We start from the raw sequence: 19,710 nt of genomic DNA, 5'->3' as shown, positions 1-19,710 counted from the left end.
TTCTTCTTAGATAAGCCCCAGGGATGTCAAGCCTATTGTTAAGAAGGGAGTGTGTGCAAGAGTTAACACACTCCTGACTCGTATATGCCAACTTTTCTCTTCCTTTCTTATCAAATCTTAGCAAAGTGATCGTTTATCACCTCCTCTGTTCTTGCCTCTCTGCCTGTTCTCCCTTTGCCCACCACTGAGTTGTATTTCTTCATCCTGCCCCTAGATATGTCCCCTCCATCCATATGCCCTATTTATAGCACATTCTTCGCCTACCTGGCCACCTTGAATTTTCCTTCAGCCCCAAAGCTGAGTTGAGTGTTCTTCACATACATCATTTCATGTGAAAACAAGATGTCCTCACAACTTGAAAGTTGCAGGTCCTCTTAATACCCCCATTTAACAGACGAAGATATGCAGGCTGACAGAGGTTTAGTAATTTGTCCAAGGTCAGATGGCTCAAAAGTAGTGGAGTCAGGACTGCAACGCAGGCAATCAGACACCTGAAGCTGAGCTGGGGCTGTGCACGTGTGACTGCCATGTTAATAAAGTCTCACTGAGATGAAGCAGAATATGCATCACAACCCATTTCATAAGAAAATCAGTTTGACATTTAAATTCCTATAAACAGTTTTTGGTCACCCTCATGTTTTGGGCACATTGCAGTAATTTCAGCTTAATGCCTCTTTGTGCAAGCCTTTGCAAATATGGGCTCCAATAACATCACTTTATTTTGCTTGCTCACTCTCTGAAGGGAGTGCAGATGACCATTAGAGTAAAGTGGACTTTGTGTGTCGAAGGTGATGAGTCCAAATACCAGGATTTCCCCAGTTTTTCCTTAGGATTAATGTTCAGAGGAAAGCCTTCTCTGGCCCCAAATAAGTTTTTCCACAAAAAGTAAAAGTCAAATAGGTTTTCTTTGTGGTGGTACTTCTTAGCCATGAATACTTTGTGAATCGTCCAGAAGGGGATTTATGGAAGCTTTTTCTGAGCTTGAGTATGGAACACTTAGGAGACCCTTTGTATCCAGAGCCCTGGGCTTTGAGCACAGTAGGTAAGTAAGAAGGGACAATCCAGCTCAGGGCCTCTCCACCGCTTTGCTTGCTTTTTGTTTGTTTTCTTTTTTGATGGAAGGTCTTTTGTACTAAGGGGTTTTGGACTTGATCTAATGGGAAACCTTGAAGAGTTTTAAATTGGGGAGTAACAAATATGCATTTTAGGGCGAATACTTAAGCTGCAGTGGATGGATGGATGGATGAAGGAAGGAAAAATAGAATAAGGGAATCCAATTAAGAGGCTGCTTAATGGTGGCAATTCAGGCAAGAAATGATGGTTCAGGTACTAGAACAGTGCCTGGAACGTTAAATATCTGTTAAATATGTGCCTGGAACGTTAAATATTTCCATTGGTGCAGAAGCCCCATGGCCAGGGGCTTCTGCACCAATGGAAATATTCTCCTCTTGGGTCTCTGGAGCTTCTGTTATCTGAAGGAAGTGTTTGCTGGCCACATCCTATCTCAATATATGCTGCTTGCCTGGAAGCAAGCTCAGCTGGTCCCTCCAGGGCACGTGAGCCTATCTTAGGGGGAAGACTGGGAGCTTCAGAGCCAACAGTAGAGCCAGCTGAACGATCCAGCCTTCTAAGCAGCTTAGCCTAGCGCTCCACATCCATTAAGAGTCAGTGTGGGGTGAGAAGTGGAGTCAGAAAGAGTGAGAAAATTGTGCGTCCTGAAAGGCAAGGGACTCCAAAGCATTTCAAGGAGGGGGTAATAGAGTATCATACACTGAAGCGAGGTCAAGAAATCTATGAATCGGAAAATGTACATGTCTTTTTAGAGGAGCGAAATTTTTTAAGTGTCCTTTAGATTTAAGCACATGGGATAATCTTAAAGTGACAAATTGGGCGGAGTTTGGTGGAGGTGGCAATGAGAGGTAAAGCGGATGGACATCAGGAAAAGATGGCGAGAGTAAAGGAGCAGTCTCATGAGCACCTCCAGGGCACGTGTGATAATCACGGCCGTCCCTCCCAAGTGCTGGGACTGCTCGAGACATGGTTACTAATGGTTACTAATTACTTGGATAATTGGGGCTTCTCGTCCCGAACACTGCGTTGGCCAAATTCCGGGAGCTTGGCCCGCGGATTCAGGAAAGGGTCAGGAAAGGATCAGGAAAGGGGGTGGGGCTCGTGCGAACTGGCGTGAAAGCGGAAGGACTAGAAGTCCTATCACGCATCGGGTCAGTTGCCGCAAGAGTCCGCCCTCCAGTGCCAGGCGCTTGATTGCGCTTCCTACGGCAGCCCAGGGGCAAACGTCTCAGGCACCCGCCCAATATGGCCTCTGCTGGCGGCAAAGTGGGTGTGGTTCTCGGAAAGGCCCCGCCCCCAGAACGCTTCTCCAATGGGGGCCGCCCTCGTGTCCATGGCGACGGCGGCGGCGGCAGCCTGCTTGCTTAAGGCGGCGCAGCCGGGATCTCCAAGATAGGTGTGAACCCCGGGTGCAGGGGGGAGCGGGCCCCCCTCGCGATCGCCGGGGATAGCCATTCCCGTGGAACAAGGAGGCGGTCCCGGAGGCCCAGCAACGCCCGGGAAGGAGCGAGAGCCGGCCGAAGGGCGGTCGTGAGCGACCAGCTGAGTCCAGCACCAGGCCGATAGGGGCGGACCCGGCAGCCCATCCGCTCTCGGAACCTGCGGTGGGCATTGTCCGCCGGGGGCTTCCCCTCCGCTGTCAGAGCCCAGGGGGTCTTGGCCATTGGGTGCCTGGCCCCAGTGTGTCTGTATGGAGAAACTGAATCATGGGACAGGGAAAAGGCTGGCCTAGGCGACCTTTGGTCTTCAGCTCTATTTTTCAAAGTGAAGGTCCCCCCAGCACCTCCAGCCATCCCCCATTACATTCAAGAACAAAAAAGCTATGGTCATGGTCCCTGCCAGCTCAATTCAGCTCCTGCATGCACCCCAGAGTATTGTATGGAGTGATCTTGGATAATTGGGGCTTGTCAGCGAATCTAACATCTCATAGGCATTCCACGGACCCCATTACCTATTTGGAAACATCCCATGCTGTAGTGGGACTGCTCTGTTCTGAAGGAGCAGCAACATTCCCTTATAACACCATGAAGGTCCTTGGGTGGATTCCTGCCGTCCTTCCTGGGCCTGGAAGGAAGTCATATACATTTCACTCCCACCCCTCTCTCCTCAGAATCTAAGAGGATGGAGCCAAGTACCTGTAAGACCAGCGAATCAGAGGAAAACTATGGTGAAGAAGAGGAATCCGAGGAGTGTGTTAAAGGGGAAGCTACCATCCCTTCTAACCCTTCTCAGCAGGCACTCTCAAAGGCTGACTAATGCATTTAGGAATGGAGTTCCTTTATCCATTGTAGCCAAGAAAATACCAAAGAAAATCATAACCCCAGCTGACCCAGATGAATTAGAAGTTGGGAGAAGAAAGAGAAGGTGGAAACACAGGTAACCGTTCCCTGGACCCCCTCACTTGCCCAGCTCCAGAGAGTAACCCTCTGCCCTTCAGCAGTCGGGCTGGGATCCAAAGTCTTCCCTTTAGCCTAGGAAAGAGAACAGGAAATACAGGAGGTCATTAGCCTTTTTGTACAACAAAAACAAAATTCAGAATCACTTCGGCTGGCTTAGTTTAGAATTTCAGCACGTTTATATCATCCTGGTCTTTCCTTTAAGTGGCTTCTAAACAAAATGAATTGCACTGTTAATCTGTTGGGTGTCTCTTCTTCTGGGTGCCTGGCAGCCCAGGGCCCTTCTCTCCTTCTGCCTGATTTCTGCTATTCCTCCATTCCAGACCCCTGGCCATCAATCTGACCAACTGCAAGTATGAGAGTGGTAAGCACCCAGCTCGTCACTCACACCACTGGGCATGAGAGGACATTTAGGGCTGCGGCTTTCACTCTGGAGGCGGTCCCCTCAATCTGCTCCCAGCCCCTGGATCTTGTTAGGCTGGCCTATAACCTGTACTGAGCCTCCTGGCTCAGCTACCAGTAGCTGACACATCACTGTTCCAGTTAGTCTCAGCAGTAGAGTAGGAATCTCCAGTTAGCTAACAAGAGAAAAAATGACAAAAATCACCATCCCTCCCCCCCACCCTGCCCCAGATTTTACCAGAGATGAGATGAGACCAGGTTAAAACTGTTTTTTCAAGGTAACTTTTGAGGTGGCTTCAGCAATTAAGAAAAAAGAAAAATCACCAGCTAGGTTAGTCATTTCTTCCTCCCCTCATCCCCACTGGCATCTACGGGTGCCCCAAAGTGTGAGGCGCCAGTGTGACCCCTTCCGAGGGTCAGCTCTGCAGGCCAGAAACCATCCTAATTGAGAGGACTGACAGGAACAGAGATCCAGTCTATAGTTTTCTGTCAAATTTTGGAAGGACCCTGACAGCCTCATGAACTTGGAATTGTCGCAATGGTAACTAAACTGAGGTAAGCAGAGCTGAGGTAGGAACTACCTCCTTCTTCATTCCCACTCTCTGGTCAGGTCTGTTCCTTACCCAACCCAGCTGCCGTCCCAAGGTTTGCTGCCAGTGCCCAGGCTGGCTCCACTGACCTCCCTCTCTCCACAGTGCGTCGGGCAGCCCAAATGTGTGGCCTGAAGGAGGTGGGGGAGGACAAAGAGTGGACTGTGTACTGGACAGACTGCTCTGTCTCACTGGAACGCATCATGGACATGAAGAGGTTTCAGGTACAACCTCCAGACCCAAGATCCTAAAGGAACTATGCCCCAGAATGACTACTCCTACCCTTGCACCCAGGCACCCGAGGCTGCCACTCTTGGTGGCTATACCCCTATGCAGAGCAGGAAAGGCCATGGCCAGGGGCTTCTGCACCAATGGGAATATTCTCCTCTTGGGTCTCTGGAGCTTCTATTATCTGAAGGAAGTGTCTGCTGGCCACATCCTATCTCAATATATGCTGCTTGCCTGGAAGCAAGCTCAGCTGGTCCCTCCAGGGCAGGTGAGCCTATCTTAGGGGGAAGACAGGGAGCTTCAGAGTTAACAGTAGAGCCAGCTGAACGATCCAGCCTTCTAAGCAGCTTAGCCTAGCGCTCCACATCCATTAAGAGTCAGTGTGGGGTCCTGCATGGCAGCAAGAAAGTCAGGAAAGATAGACCAGGGTCCACAAGAAGATATTACTTCTTTTTCTTTTCTAAATTAATTTATTTTTGGCTGCACTGGGTCTCTGTTTCTTCGCCCCTTGGAGGGAGGGGGGCTGGGGGGACTACTTTACATTGCGGTTGCATGGGCTTCTCATTGCGGTGGCTTCTCTTGCAGCAGAGCATGGGCTCTAGAGCGCAGGCTCAGTAGTTGAGGCGCACGGGCTTAGTTGCTCCTCCACATGTGGGATCTTCCCCGACCAGGGCTTGAACCCACGTCCCCTGCACTGGCAGGCGGATTCTTAACCACTGCGCCACCAGGGAAGCCCCAGATATTACTTCTTCATGGTATTTTTGTTATCCTCTAATTGGGTCTTTGTGGCGGTTAGCAAACAAATAAAAGTGTCTGTAGGCTTATTTTGAGAGAAGGCAAGCAGGGAGCTGAGACTATCACCTATCCCATGAATTATGGGAGAAGAGGGAGAGCAGGAGTGAGAGCGAGAGCGAGAGACTGCTAGAAGCGCTCAAAAAGCCCCTAAGAAGGGGCATGCAGAGAGCAGTTGTGAGATGAGGGTAACGATAACAGCATTTATTGAGGTCGGACACTGTTAAGTGCTTTTACATTCTCACCTCATTAAATCCTCAAAAAGATACCCTTATGTGTTTTTTTGTTTTGTTTTGTTTTCTTGGCTTCGGCCACAGCTTGTGGGATCTTAGTTGCCCGACCAGGGATCGAACCCGTGCCCCCTGCAGTGAAAGCACCGAGTCCTAACCACTGGACCGCCAAGCAATTCCCAAAAGATACCCTTATATTAAGGACACTGAGGCTCAGAAATACTCAGTTCACACAGCTCATGAGGGGAAAAAGCAGAGAGCACTGAACCTTCCAGCCCTGAGGGCCAGAGCAGCGGGGCGGGGGCTTCCAGCAGGCCACCCTGGCAATGCCTTGCCCTCTGAGAGTGCCACTGCCGTGCATTCCCTGGGGCTGCTCCTTAGTTTCCTTTCTCTTTGCGGAAATGTTTTCTCATTTGCTTTGTGTTATTCCGCACCAGTTATTCCTATAGGGCTAGTCCCCAGTAGTCTGAGGGATGTTATAAGGTGGCTAGAAGGCCCAAAGTCCTGGCTAGCCCTTCTCACCGACCCTCATTTGCTAACCTTGCTGTGTATGTGTGTTTTGGGGAGAGGCCAAGCAGCAGTTTCCCACCTGCCTTAGGGAGCCTTCCTTTTCTCCCTTGGGGACTAGGTGCAGTGTTTACCTCCACTGTGACTTCTCCCTTGACCTCCCCAGTCCTTTTCCACTGCTATCTGGAATGTTCAGGCCCCAGGAACTGCCCCTTACTCTGGGCGATAGTATAACCAACTGGCTCTGTTTCAGAAAGTCAACCACTTCCCTGGCATGACAGAAATCTGCCACAAAGATCTGCTGGCTCAGAACCTCAGCCGCATGCAGAAACTCTATCCTACTGAGTGTAACATCTTCCCGTGCATCTGGTGCCTCCCTGCAGAGTGAGTGAGCCTGGCTCCCCAGGCTGAGATTCTGGGGGAGGAAAGGGTTCGCCATCTCAGTTCCCACCAGACTCTGGCTCTGGGACCTAGAATGTCTCAGGGGGATGGAAGTAAAAGGGAAGTTTTAGCTGAAAAGAGAAGAAGGTTAGGGCTTCCCTGGTGGCGCAGTGGTTGAGAGTCCGCCTGCCGATGCAGGGGACCCGGGTTCGTGCCCCGGTCCGGGAAGATCCCACATGCCGCAGAGCAGCTGGGCCCGTGAGCCATGGCCGCTGAGCCTGCGCGTCTGGAGCCTGTGCGTCCAGAGCCTGTGCTCCGCAAAGGGAGAGGCCACAACAGCGAGAGGCCCGCGTACCGCAAAAAAAAAACAACAGTAACTACCTTATATGGTTACTGTGAAAAAAAAATTTTTTTTGGTTACTGTGAAAATTAAATGAGTTATTATGTATTTGAAGTGCTTACAACAATTTATGGTACATAGTAAGTACTTCAAAAGTACAGTCGGCCCTCCCTCCATATCTGCAGATGTGGAACCCGTGGATATGGAGGGCTGACACCATTTTATACAATGGACTTGAGCATCTGTGGAGTTTGGTATCCATGGGGGGTGGGGGTCCTGGATCCAATCTCCTGCAGATACTGAGTGAACACTGTATTATTACTTTTCCCTGGTGGGTTTGCATGCTCTCAGCCCTTCCTCATTGATGGCTTCAAGTTTGACATGCGAATGTATGTCCTGATCACATCCTGTGAGCCTCTTCGGATCTCCATGTATGAGGAGGGCCTGGCCGGCTTTACCACCATGCCCTACGTGGAACCCAGCCACAGCAACCTGATAAGAGGCCAGCTGGGGAACTTACCTGGCAGTCCAGTGTTTAAGACTTCGCCTTCCAATGCAGGGGGTATGGATTTGATCCCTGGTCGGGGAGCTAAGATCCCACATGCCTCCTGGCCAGAAAACCAAAATATAAAACAGAAGCAATATTGTAACAAATTCAATAGAGACTTTAAAAGATGGTCCACATAAAAAAAAAATTCTTTAGAAAACAAAATCCTTAAAAAAAAAAAAAAAAAAAGGCCAGCCAGCAGCACTAGGGTGCAGGGCAGCACCCTCTTCTCTTCCACTGCCACGAGTGCTGAGGTTCTGTGGAGAAACCAGGTAGAGGGGCTTGTCACACAGCTAGCTCGTCACACATGAACAAGGAGTGAAGCCTGGAGCGCCTTGGCACTTGGCTGGAAGGACAGCATTTAGGGGGTGCTGACTGCAGAAAAGCCATGCCTGCAGGAAGGGCACATCCCTTCCCCAGGAGCTTACAGGACAGTCCTCTGTGAAGAGGGACAGGAGATGAGCCATCCAGGGGTGGGGTAGGTAATCAGAAGGCAACGAATGGCTGGAGAGAAGAACTGCATGGAAGTAGCCTGATCACAGGGCCACTCTCTTCCCAGGATGACATCTGCATGCACCTGACCAACTATGCCGTCAACAGACACAATGAGAATTTTGTCCGGGATGATGCTGTGGGCAGTAAGAGGTATGCCCTACTCTGTTTTCTCCTCTTTTTCTGCCCTTTAGCCCCACAGTCTCAGCAGAGCTGAGTTGGCCCTTGGGAGGTTGAGCTGGCTCAACCCTTATAGACCCCTGTCTTGTGCCTGACCACCAAGTGCAGTCCCAAACCCCACCCTATAATTAAACCCTGCTCCAAGCTGGCGGCAACCCCTCAAAGCACAAGGAACCTAGGCATGGAATTAGGATTAGTGTTAGGGAGCTTCCTGTCTGCAGCCTGGCCCCACTGATCTTCCTCTGAGCACTGGGCCTCACAGGAAGCTGTCAACACTCAACGCCTGGCTGTGAGAGCACAGCTACGACCCCCGAGAGCTGTGGGGAGATATTGAGGACATCATCATCAAAGCCATCATCTCAGCACATTCTGTTCTTTGCCACAGCTACCGAACCTGTTTTCCCCAGTATCTGAGTGGAGGTACATGTGCCTGTTTTGAGATCCTTGGTTTTGACATCTTGCTGGACCACAAGCGGAAGCCCTGGCTGCTGGAGGTGAGGATTATCTCCTGGGCTTTGCAAAACTATGGTCCACCCCTGAACAGGACACCTGGGATAGGAGTGTACTCAAGTGGTGGAACACAGAATGGGAGATACAGAGGCACTGGGGTGGATAGGATCTAGCAGAAGGTGTAAGACATTTGCACTTTTGACCTGCTAAATCCAATCTTGGTGGTCTCTGGCCTCCACCGTAGGAACTCAAGTTTTGGATCCCAAAAGTTCCTCATGTAAGCCTTGCCTTTAAGGACACTATCGCTATAGAGTCAGGCTGTCTGATTTGCTCTCACCAGCCTATGCACTGGAGGGATCTCTGTGGCAGAGTCCTGTGGTCTTGGAAGTCAGAACATCCAGCTTCCTTGGCTGAGGCCACGAAGGGGGGGGCACTGGAGGGGGATGTCTCTCCTAGAACCTCCAGCTGGGCCTGCAAGAATCATGACCTGCTCAGGTGGTCTAGGAAGGGGATGGATAATGACTCCTCCCGGCAGGTAAACCACTCTCCAAGCTTCACCACCGACTCACAACTTGATCGAGAAGTGAAGGATGCACTTCTCTGTGATACCATGACCCTTGTCAACCTCCAGGGCTGTGACAAAAGAAAGGTGACAGAAGAGGATAAGTGGCGAGTCAAGGAGCGGCTTTTCCAGTGCCACCAACAGCCAAGAGAAGCCAGGGGCCTTAGGTGTTTGACGTGTGTTTAGTTGTGTAGCTTACCTTATTACTTTCCTGAGAGTAAAAGTCCTTCTCTAGATGGAGAAGGCAGTCTGGGGTTGATTAGCTATTAAAAACATTTTTTTTGCATCGATAATACACCACATATCATAGATAAGTGATGCATTATCTATGCAAATTCCAAAGACACAGTGAATAGTCTCTCTCCTACCCTCCTCCTCCAGCTACTCAGTTTTCCTCCCTGGAGCCAATCAATGTTCCCTGGGTCATGTGTATACTTTCACAAACATTTAATGCACATATATACATGTATTTATATAAATTGTTTTCTCCCTTTACCCAGACAATAGCATAACTTTCACACTGTCTGTGTCCTACTTAACAATGCATTTTACAGCTATTTATGCATTTTATAGCTATTTCCTATTAGCATGTAAGGAACTTTATGGGGTTTGTTCTTTTTTTTTTTTTATTTTCAACAAAGCTCCTCTAGAAACCATTACCTAAGAAGGCTTATAATTATGAAACAGAGAAAACAGTTTAGTCATTCAATAATAGGTTATTGTTTAAATCAGTATTGTTTACACACTGTTGTTTTAATTGTAAGATGGGTTACAAACATGGTAATGTGTTGCTGATACTCAATTATAATTTGTTAATAATAAAAATGAACTTGAGTAGAGTGAGGATTATTCCTGTAATAGTATCACTCTTCACCACTTGCATTGTGATATGCAGGCCAGTGTGTATCTGATTTGCCATGATATCCTGAGGACCTGTCTGTGTGAATGAAGGTGAAGTATAACTGTAAATACCCTAGGTATTCCCACGAGACTGGACTGTGCACATGTCTTTCAATGAGGAAAAAAGGTTGAAAACTACTGGACTTAAAAAACAACAGTACAATCATAGAATCAGAATACTAGGCAGCCATTTAAAAATGTTATATGATCCCATTTTCATCTAAAACAAAGAAGGAAGGAAAGGAAGGAATAAAGAAAGAACAAGGTAATGAGTGGCAAAGCCAGCGTTCAAACTCAGTAAGTCCTGCCCTAGAGTCTATGCTCATAGCCAATATGCTTATTTCACAGTAAGATTAGAGGTTTTTATCTTCTTTTTGCTCCTCTAAATTTTCTGTAATTAACAGATACTACTCTATAATCAGAAACCTAAAAGACTATGATAACGTGGAGTGCTAGTTTACAAGTGTACACCATTGCACTTAAGATGAAAACCAGAAGCCTGCTCTGTAATTACAACGGGTGAGGGCGGGTGGCAAAGCAGTTCAAGCCCAGAAGTCACGCCCTCAGGCGGAAGCGGAAAAAACGCACCAGCCCCTCAGCTTCCCGCCCAATTCCGGTCCCGCCCCCCGGCTTCAGGAGCTACCCTGTGGCGGGGGTGGGGGAGGGCTTTTTCTCGTCGACATGGCGGTTTCTCTGAACTGCTTGCTGGGCGGGGGTGTCCGTGCCGCGGTCGTTCGCTGTGGGTTTGCTACCCGGGGCGTGGCGATCCCGGGATCTGTCGGCCGTGAGCCGGACCCCGATTCCGACTGGGAGCCGGAGGAGCGGGAGCTGCAGGAGGTGGAGAGGTACCGGCTCCTTCCCGGGCCCTCAGCCTGAAGCAGGGCCTCGGGCCTGGGCGCCCCAGGCCGCGCCCCCTTGGCGCCGGGCGTCCTGCGGCGGTCCTTATTTCTCACCCGTTGTCAGGGGCACAGGGGCAGCTGTTAGCTCCTTTGGGACCACGAGTCCCTTCACCAAGGACGTATTTCATCACCCGTTTAAAGAATTCGGCAACAGCTTATGGGCTGTTGTTGTTCTTGGTGTTAGATTTCTGGGGCGGTGTTCAGAGCAGGTCTAGGCTGACAGACATGGCCAGGTTGTCCTTGCAAAGAGAAGCGGGCTGGGCGCTCTGACTTAGCCCAGGGCTCTCAAACCACCCATCTGGCTTCCACGCATGGCTTCTGCCATTGGTTCTCTCTCCCAGCGCCCTGAAACGACAGAGAAAAGCTATCCGGTTCCAGAAAATTCGGAAGCAAATGGAGGCGCCAGGTTCCCCGCCCAGGACCCTGACGTGGGAAGCCATGGAGCAGATCCGGTAAGACTGTTGGCAGTTAGGATCTGCTGTGATGAGAAGTGAAGGATACTGGGGCTTAGAACTTAGAACGTTGTTTTTGTATTTTTTGCTTTTTATCTTTCAAGATTTCTAACAGAAAAGTCAAGTAATAAGATAAACGTCGATGAGCTCGCCATCTAGATGTAATAGTTTTTAACGTTATGACACGGTTCGTTTTTTGCCGAAATTTTAAAATAGTAAGTTACAGGCGTCGCAACATTTAACCCGTATATAGTAAGTAGATCATGACGTTCTTGATCTAGGACCAGGGATGGAGCTTCCATGGTTACGTTGCTCTGAAGAGGGGAACCGTATCTTAGAAAAGAGATCCTTTTTTAAATTTTAAGTTTTTTGTTTTGAGTAGATAATACATATGGCTCAAAATGAGAACAGTATAACAGGGCATACGCATTGAGAGGTGTTAATCCCCCCTAGTCTCCTATGGATACTATTTTTAATAGGTTTTTGGGTCATTTTCTAGGTTTCTTTATGCAAATAAAAGCAAGCACGTATGAATACAGAATTTTTTTTCACTTCTATAATCACAAACAGTAGAATACTATAAATGCTGTTCTGTACTTTGTTTGCTTAATATATTCTGAAGCTCTTTTCACTTCCCAAGAAAGAGCTCCTCATTCTTTTCTGTAGGTGCTTAGTAAACTGTAGTTTATTTTACCAGTCTTTTATGCTGGGCACTTGAATTGTTTCCACTCACTTGCTGTAACAAATAGTGCTCCAGTGCATAACTTTGTATACTCTAAATATCTGCCAGAAGTATTTACACTTACATAAATGTATGTGTTACATACCTTCCTAGAAGTAGGGTTGCTACTGAACCGAAGGGCCAATGGACTTGCATTTTGATAAATATTGCTAAATAGTCCTTTGTAGGTCATGTTCCTTTTTCCATTCCCATCAGAATAACTCTGGAATTGAGACTTAGAATAAAGGGGGTTTTTTAGAGCTGATCAAGATTTTATGAGCCTGTAGCAGCTTTCTCCTGTCAGCTTCCTCTCCTATCTTGAACACCAGCCTTTTCAACCCTTCCATCTTCCCACCTGTCACCTCCCCTTTTGTGATCAATAAATATCCTTTTATTTCAGAGAAAAAACAGGCTATTAGGTAAGAACTGTTTAAAGCTTCTTGGTCTCCTCCTTACCTTCCACTCTCAATCTTGTACTCTGTTCACACCTCTGGGGAAGTGGTAGTCCTTCACTTGTCTAGGACCAGTCCTCTGGGTGCTCTAGGTCAAATCCCTACCTAATTTCTCAGGGACCTACATCTGTCAACTTAAGGTTGTCCATGTTGTGTGCCGATCTCAGTCTGTCAATAACCAGTGTTGTGGCTGAGCCAGCCCTTGTGGTTCTTAAGACTGCAAGATGCCCTTCAGCAATAACCATCAGAAAACTGCCGGGTGGGGGGGGTGGGGGGATGAGGGGTGGGGGGGAGGGTTATTATTTACAGGACCTGGAAATTATATGGCATACCTGAGGCCACACAGCAAGGTCATGGGTAGAGAGAGGTGCAAGGGCCTGGGGTTCTTCTTTTATTGGGGTTGAGGGTGGGGGCCTAGGGTTTTGAGGGCTCACTCTTTATTGGTGAATTTAACAGGAATTTAAAATTTTTTTAAAAATTTTATTTTAAATTATTTATTTATTTTGGCTGTGCCAGGTCTTTGTTGCGGCATACGGGATTTTTAGTTGCAGCATGCGGGGTCTTTTTTTTTTAAGTTGCAGCACACGGGATCTTTAGTTGCCGCATGCAAACTCTTAGTTGCAGCATGTGGGATCTAGTTCCTGACCAGGGATCAAACCCGGGCCCCCTGCATTGGGAGCATGGAGTCTTAGCCACTGGACCACCAGGGAAGTTCCTTAACATTTAAAATTTAAAGCGCAAGAAGAAAAAAAGCAAGTGGCCCAAGTGGTTAGTTATTGAAGCCAACCATAATCTCTAAAACAAACGCGCCTCAATGGAGGGGTGGGGGGAAGCCTGGCTTTTTATCTAGTTGTGTGGCTGGCAGTGTGTTTATTGGAGATAGCCATCTTTGAAGTGCATACCTTGGCAAGCAAAGCTTAAGTCAGTCACTTGGGTTACAAAGAAAAGGAAACCCAACTGTCAAGGCTATACAACACTCCCTCCTCCTTTAGTTCCCTGCTGGCTCCCTGGCTCCCTACCCTCATTTTTGTTTGTTTCATCACAACAATTAAACTATTATCCACAAATCTACCAGTGACTTCCTCAGTGCTAGGCATAACTGACACTCAAGGCTTTAGTGTGACTAACACTTCTGCAGCATTTGACCTTGTCTGCATTCTTGAAATTCTCCCTTGACCCAGGCTACCACTCACTTCTATTTCTAGGACTGGTTTCTGTTTCCTCCATGGGCTCCCCATCTTCCTCCTGTATCTTAATTATTGTAGTTTTTAGAGTTGTGTCCTTGGTCATTTATCTCACTCTGAATATTTCCCTGCCTAATGCCAGCCACTTGCATGGCTTCAACCATTCCTGCTATTGGCTTATGACTTCCAGATCTATCATGTCCAGTCCATGTTTTTCTTCTGAACCCTATATAGTCAGCTGTGCACTAGATATCGCTGTTTGGCTGTTACACAGGTTCCTTAAACTCAACATGTACAAAACAGAATTCATCATTATTCCCTGACAATTTCATTCTGCTCCTATTTTTGCTATAACCCCGAATGGTCCCACCAATCACCCACTCTAAAGATACTGAATCTTGGGACTTCCCTGGTGGCGCAGTGGTTGGGAGTCCACCTGCCAATGCAGGGAACACAGGTTCGAGCCCTGGTCCGGAAGGATCCCACATGCCGCAGAGCAACAAAGCCTGTGTGCCACAGATGTCGAGCCTGCGCTCTAGAGCCTGTGAGCCACAACTGCTGAGCCCGCATGCCACAACTACTGAAGCTCCACATTCCTGGAGCCTGTGCTCTGCAACAAGAGGAGCCACCACAATGAGAGGCCCGCGCACTGCAATAAGGAGTGGCCTCGCTCGCCGCAACTAAAGAAAGCCTGTGCAGCAACAAAGACCCAGCACAGCCAAAAATAAATAAATTAATTAATTAACTTAAAAAAAAAAAAAGATGCTGAATCTCAGCCTATTTCTTCGCCCAGTATTTAGTTCCTTACCAAGTGTAACCACTTGGCCTTCCTAAAATATTCCTCAAGTCTCTTTCCTCCTCTGCTCTCATTGCCACTGTCTCGGTTCAGACTGCCTGGATTACTGTGACAGCCTCTTGCCTGATCTTTCCATCTCTAGTCTTGCCCTGAGAAACTACTGTTACTGAAGCAGATTCATTTGCCTGATGCACAGCAAGCCATTGCTGAGACCCTGAGGTTTGCAGCAGAGAAAGGGTTTATCCATAGGCAGCCAAGCAAGGAGATGGGAGAACAAGTGTCAAATCTGCCTCCTTGAAGAAAGAGTTTTAGGATATTTATGGGGTAAAGAAGCAGGGTGGTCTGAGGCTTCGGGAAAGGTGATTAAATGTTAGAAAAAGGTGAAGTAATTGGTGCTCTGAGTTACCTGGTTCTTCATGGGATGCATGTTCAGAAAATGGTGGGCAGCATTAGCATGATCTGAGGATGGAGTTTTTGGCCCTTGACATTGAAAGGTCACCCATTGGACACTTGTACAGGCCCAGCTGAATGGTCAGTGGTCTCAACTAGTTTGAACTGGGCAAAACTAGCCCCATGTTCCTGAACAACAACTTAAGCAACTGTTACCAGAGTGACCCATGGTCAGAGGTGTTATCTATAGGGGGCAGTTAAAGGAGTCTTATGATACATTGTCTAGGCTATGTGAAGCTTGGAGGCTATGCAGTTTGCATGAACAATTAAAGCAAGCTTGGTCAGTAAAGGCAGGTTACAGGTTATTATTCATTAAGCAGGTTATAGTTCAGGGAATCTAATTGATGACTGCCCTCTTTCACTACCACTGGATTGAGCTTCAAAATGAAAATTTGCTCATGGCATTCTGCTCCTTACACGCCGTCCTTGGTTCACTGTTGCGTTGGAATGGGCTCCGGAATCCCTGAGCGTGACATGACCCTGCTCCTGCCACCCCGTCACACAGACTGAGCTGTTCCCAGCAAAGGTGATGTGCTTCCTCGTGTTCCACCTGCTGCTCACACTACCATCAGTACCTTTGACCTTTTCTTCCTCTCCTCCCCTCTGCCAGCTTATGACAACTTCTCATCTTTTCAGACCAGCTCTAGCATGGACTTCCTGAAGCCATTCCTGGGCCACCCCGCAAATGTGGTGATAGCCTGTCCCTGCCTCTCCCTCCTCGGTGCTCTCACAGCATCCTCTGCTGTGATATTTCTCATAGTGTTTTTGTATGTTACTGTATCTGTCTCCACCACCAGACTGTATGTTCTTTGAAGGGAAAGACAGTCATCATGCATCCCCAGGATCTAACTGGGGCCTGCCGTGCAGTGAGAGAGGAATTCAGTTGATATGAAATGAAATGACTAAGAGTAGTTGGGTGTCGCTGTTAGCACACAGGAATGGACCGCAGCCATTTAGTAGCAGAAGATAAACACTGCGTTTGCAGTTTTTTCAAGCCCTCTTCTTGTCATGTATTTATCACTAGTATTATCAGTTAACTGTTCTGATAGGAGACTTCTTCACAGATTGAAAACCTGCTTCTTTTTTTCATAGGTATTTACACAGGGAATTTGCAGAGTCCTGGTCAGTTCCCAGATTGGCTGAAGGCTTTGATGTCAGCACTGATGTGATCCGAAGGGTTTTAAAAAGCAAGTTTGTGCCCACATTGGAGCAGAAACTGAAGCAGGATCAAAAAGTCCTTAAGAAAATTGGGCTTGCCCGCTCACTCCAGCAGCTCCCAGGCTCTGGGGATACCTCAGCACCGCTTTCTGCAAGTCATTCTGTATCAGGCTCTTTGCCGATGCCAGGGGATGAAGCCTCATCCAAAGGCCATGGTCACAGCACAGCTTTGAAAGTGACAGAATTGAACACTCACAGAACAAATACACCAAGGAGACAGAAGGAAAGGAATAAAGGAATCCAGGGCCTGGAGGAGGAGAAGAGCTTTGTGCCTGTTGCTGCAGCCCCAGGTCATCCGAGAGAGCTGCAGAAGTTCACCAGTGACTGTGGAGGCACCAGAGGAACTGACAGTGATGGATTGCCAAGTGACAAGAAGCTGGCAGAGTTGAAGGCAGGGGAGCCAGGTGACCAGAACTTTAGCAACAAAGTCGTGCAGAGGGGACGAGAGTTCTTTGACAGCAATGGGAACTTCCTGTACAGAATTTGAGCTGGAGCCTGGCTTGTGGAAATGCCACATGAAACACAGCTGGGCAAGTATATTTGGTTCTGCCTGGATTTCTGTGTGTGGATTAACCACCTTGGAATGGAGGGTAGTGATGAGCCTGGAATGTGGGATGAAAGAGCTTCTTGGATTTGAACCTGACAAAGGGCAGAGAACCTCACAGGGTAGTTCTGTGTGGGAGCAGGCTGAGTGACTGGGTAGATTCCAGCCTCCTGGAGCACTGCTCCTCCTGTGACCCACGTGGATCTTCAGGACTCAGCCTTCTTGCTTGGGCTCTCTGTATGTTGAAACCAGCCTGTATTGCATGTGTTGTTACAAGTTTCTGTGATACTTCCAGTATGTTTGGGAGGAAATTAAAAGTTTGTCTTCTCACCTCATTTACTTCTTGATTAATGAATACTAACAGTTCTGGAACTGCTTAGTCAGTTATCTTCATTATGTGCAAAATAAAGTAAAATGTAGCAGTCTGTGTTGATTGATGCTCTCTGGGATTGGGAGGGTTTACCTGTGAAGGGAAGGGAAGAGGCAAAGGGTCCCTTGTCTAAATATTGGGAGAGAGATGGGGCCAGAGGAATCCCTAATAAAGGGCTCTGTGCCTGTCAGCCCTGCTCAGTGATGGACTTTGACAACCAAAAACTGGGCATTAGGCCTTCCCTAAACACCCAGTCTAAAGCAGCTCCTCTTTTAGTTGCTAGGGCTCTAAAACAAAATGGGGCTGTGGGGATTTGACCAAACAAAAAATGCAAAGCAGGCAAAGGCTTTACAGGCTCTCAACGTAACCTCCAGCCACTTCCAAAAGCTTAAGTAGTATCTTATTTTACAGCTTTAATCAGATTTTTACAAAGGTGTTGTGATTTAGGCAAGAATAGATAATAGATCCCTTTTACAAATATGGTCTTGGGACTTCCCTGGTGGCGCAGTGGTTAAGACTCTGTGCTCCCAATGCAGGGGGCCAGGGGTTCCATCCCTGGTCAGGGAACTAGATCCCACATGCATGCTGCAACTAAGGAGCCGACGAGCCACAACTAAGACCCGGTGCAAACCAAATAAATAAATGAAAGTAAATAAATACATGAAAAAAAACCCAAATATGGTCTCAAAGTTTTTTGGATATGCCCAAGGTCACATAGCTGCAAGTGAGTGACAGCAGTGGGACTTGAACCCAGGTCTGATTCCTAATTCAAGGTTTCTAAAATTCCAGGAATCTATCACTGCCTGGCATAATTTCTGTTAATTCACTGATTCTTTTAGAATACTACATTAATATCAGAAAGTGATTATCAAAAGACAAATGGAGACATATTCAAGCAACATAGAGTCCAATGACAGTTCTTAACAATGTCTCATTTTAACAATTTACCAGCAAAAATTGGCTACTCAGAATTTAAATACATGCAGGATGTTTTTCTAATGAAAACATTGATATTCCAACCGTCACTGACAGTCTGGTCATGTGTCTTGTTGCTATTGCAAATGTCATTCGTGGCAATTATATCACTGATTACTGTTAACTTGAGCATCTGTTCAGTAGAAATGGGCAAGGCCCTATCACATGGCAGTCAAAGTTAGGGAATCCAGCTTCTGGTAATAGAGCAGTGGACAGATAAGGCCCTTGTTCTCACTGCTTTGTCACTATCATGTAACTTATAATAAAAACGTCAATATAATTATGATTTTTAAAAGGGTAATTTGCCATTAGAACCTTAGAGGAGGGACTTCCCTGGTGGTGCAGTGGTTAAGAATCTGCCTGCCAATGCAGGGGCCACGGGTTCGATCCCTGGTCCTGGAAGATCCCACACAAGCCGCAGAACAACTAAGTCCATGCAGCACAACGACTGAGCCCACGCATCGCAACGAATGAGCCCGCGTGCCTAGAGCCCGTGCTCCGCAACGAGAGAACCCACTGCAATGAGAAGCCTGCGCACCGCAATGCAGAGTAGCCCACGCTCACTGCAACTAAAGAAAGCCTGCGTGCAGCAACGAAGACCCAATGCAGCCAAAAATAAACAAATTTATTAAAAAAAAAATAACTTAGAGGAGCAAGATGCTATTTGACTGCTTAAATATGCATTTCTAACTCCTGTAAATCATTTGTGTCCTTTCCCCAGGGGACTATGAAATATTAGAAGCTTTTATTGCTAGCTTGGATATGTTTTCCATTTACCTCATCCACCACCATCCTAATGCTCGCTAGCTTAAATCTTTTGTTTCCATTCTTGTAAATGCTAATCTAAGGCTTTTGCACTTACTAGTTCTTTGTCCCCAGATTTTCACTTGGCTGGGTCCTTGCCATTCAGGCCTCAGGTCAAATGTTACTTTCACAGGCCTTTCCACCCTAGTCTAAAACAGCTCCCTTCATGTTCTATCACCACACCCTGTTTAATTTTCCCTAGTATTTGAAATGTATTACTAATGCATTATTTGTCATCACCCACCTTGCCCCATTAGAAGGTAGATCCCATAAGGGTAGCAGACGTGTATGTGTTCATTGCTGTAGTTCCACTCCCAACATAGATTTCTTTCTTCCTCCCTTTTCTTTTTCGGCTGTGCCACGCAGCAGGCGGGATCTTAGTTCCCCGACCAGGGATCGAACCTGTGTCCCCTGTAGTGGAAGTGCAGACTCTTAACCACTGTACTGCCAGGGAATTCCCCCAACATAGATTTCAATATTGGTTGAGTGAATGAAGAAATGGCTGGGAAACCTTACACCAATCAGCCAATCCACAATGGCAGAAAGCCCGGCCTTTTACCTTTGCCAGCCTGTGCATCCAGATCTCAGCCAAGAAGGCCTAAACTTCCTGCAGGTTGACCTGTTCCTGCTCTATGCTGACTGTGTGTCTCAGATCCTAACCCACTGTCATTGAGGTATTTGGGGAAATTGTCCCTTCTCCCCGGCCCCCCACTGCCCCATCCCAAGCAGGGAGGCTGGACAGGCGAATGGGGACTCACTCAGCCTGTGTTCCATTGG

The 19,710-nt window shown here is 47.6% G+C and overlaps 2 protein-coding genes across 2 annotated transcripts; both read left to right on the top strand.

Moving 5' to 3' along the window:
* The first annotated feature begins 113 nt into the window (after window positions 1-113).
* On the top strand, window positions 114-9,996 carry TTLL13 (tubulin tyrosine ligase like 13). The gene is given in 10 exon segments (XM_033402819.2): window positions 114-1,042; window positions 3,182-3,323; window positions 3,325-3,447; window positions 3,791-3,831; window positions 4,565-4,683; window positions 6,470-6,602; window positions 7,242-7,431; window positions 8,043-8,129; window positions 8,542-8,650; window positions 9,142-9,996. Coding segments are annotated over 10 exon segments (1,212 nt in total). The 5' UTR covers window positions 114-987; the 3' UTR covers window positions 9,355-9,996.
* Window positions 9,997-10,097: 101 nt separating this feature from the next.
* Window positions 10,098-17,209, top strand: NGRN (neugrin, neurite outgrowth associated). Its single transcript, XM_004278267.4, has 3 exons — window positions 10,098-10,913; window positions 11,309-11,419; window positions 16,115-17,209. The coding sequence occupies exons 1-3, from the start codon at window positions 10,750-10,752 to the stop codon at window positions 16,725-16,727; spliced, it is 888 nt and encodes a 295-aa protein (XP_004278315.1). The 5' UTR covers window positions 10,098-10,749; the 3' UTR covers window positions 16,728-17,209.
* Window positions 17,210-19,710: the final 2,501 nt, after the last annotated feature.

This window comes from Orcinus orca, chromosome 2, assembly GCF_937001465.1.
Source record: "Orcinus orca chromosome 2, mOrcOrc1.1, whole genome shotgun sequence".
Lineage (NCBI taxonomy): Eukaryota > Metazoa > Chordata > Mammalia > Artiodactyla > Delphinidae > Orcinus > Orcinus orca.
Note: the sequence above shows the minus strand (reverse complement) of the source record. Positions and strands in the feature narration are given on the sequence as shown.

Coding starts and splice junctions, on each gene's coding strand:
- NGRN (XM_004278267.4), top strand. CDS start 10,750: ATGGCGGTTTCTCTGAACTGCTTGCTGGGCGGGGGTGTCCGTGCCGCG. Junction 10,914..11,308: donor GAGCTGCAGGAGGTGGAGAG/GTACCGGCTCCT, acceptor TCTCTCTCCCAG/CGCCCTGAAACGACAGAGAA. Junction 11,420..16,114: donor GAAGCCATGGAGCAGATCCG/GTAAGACTGTTG, acceptor TTTTTTTCATAG/GTATTTACACAGGGAATTTG.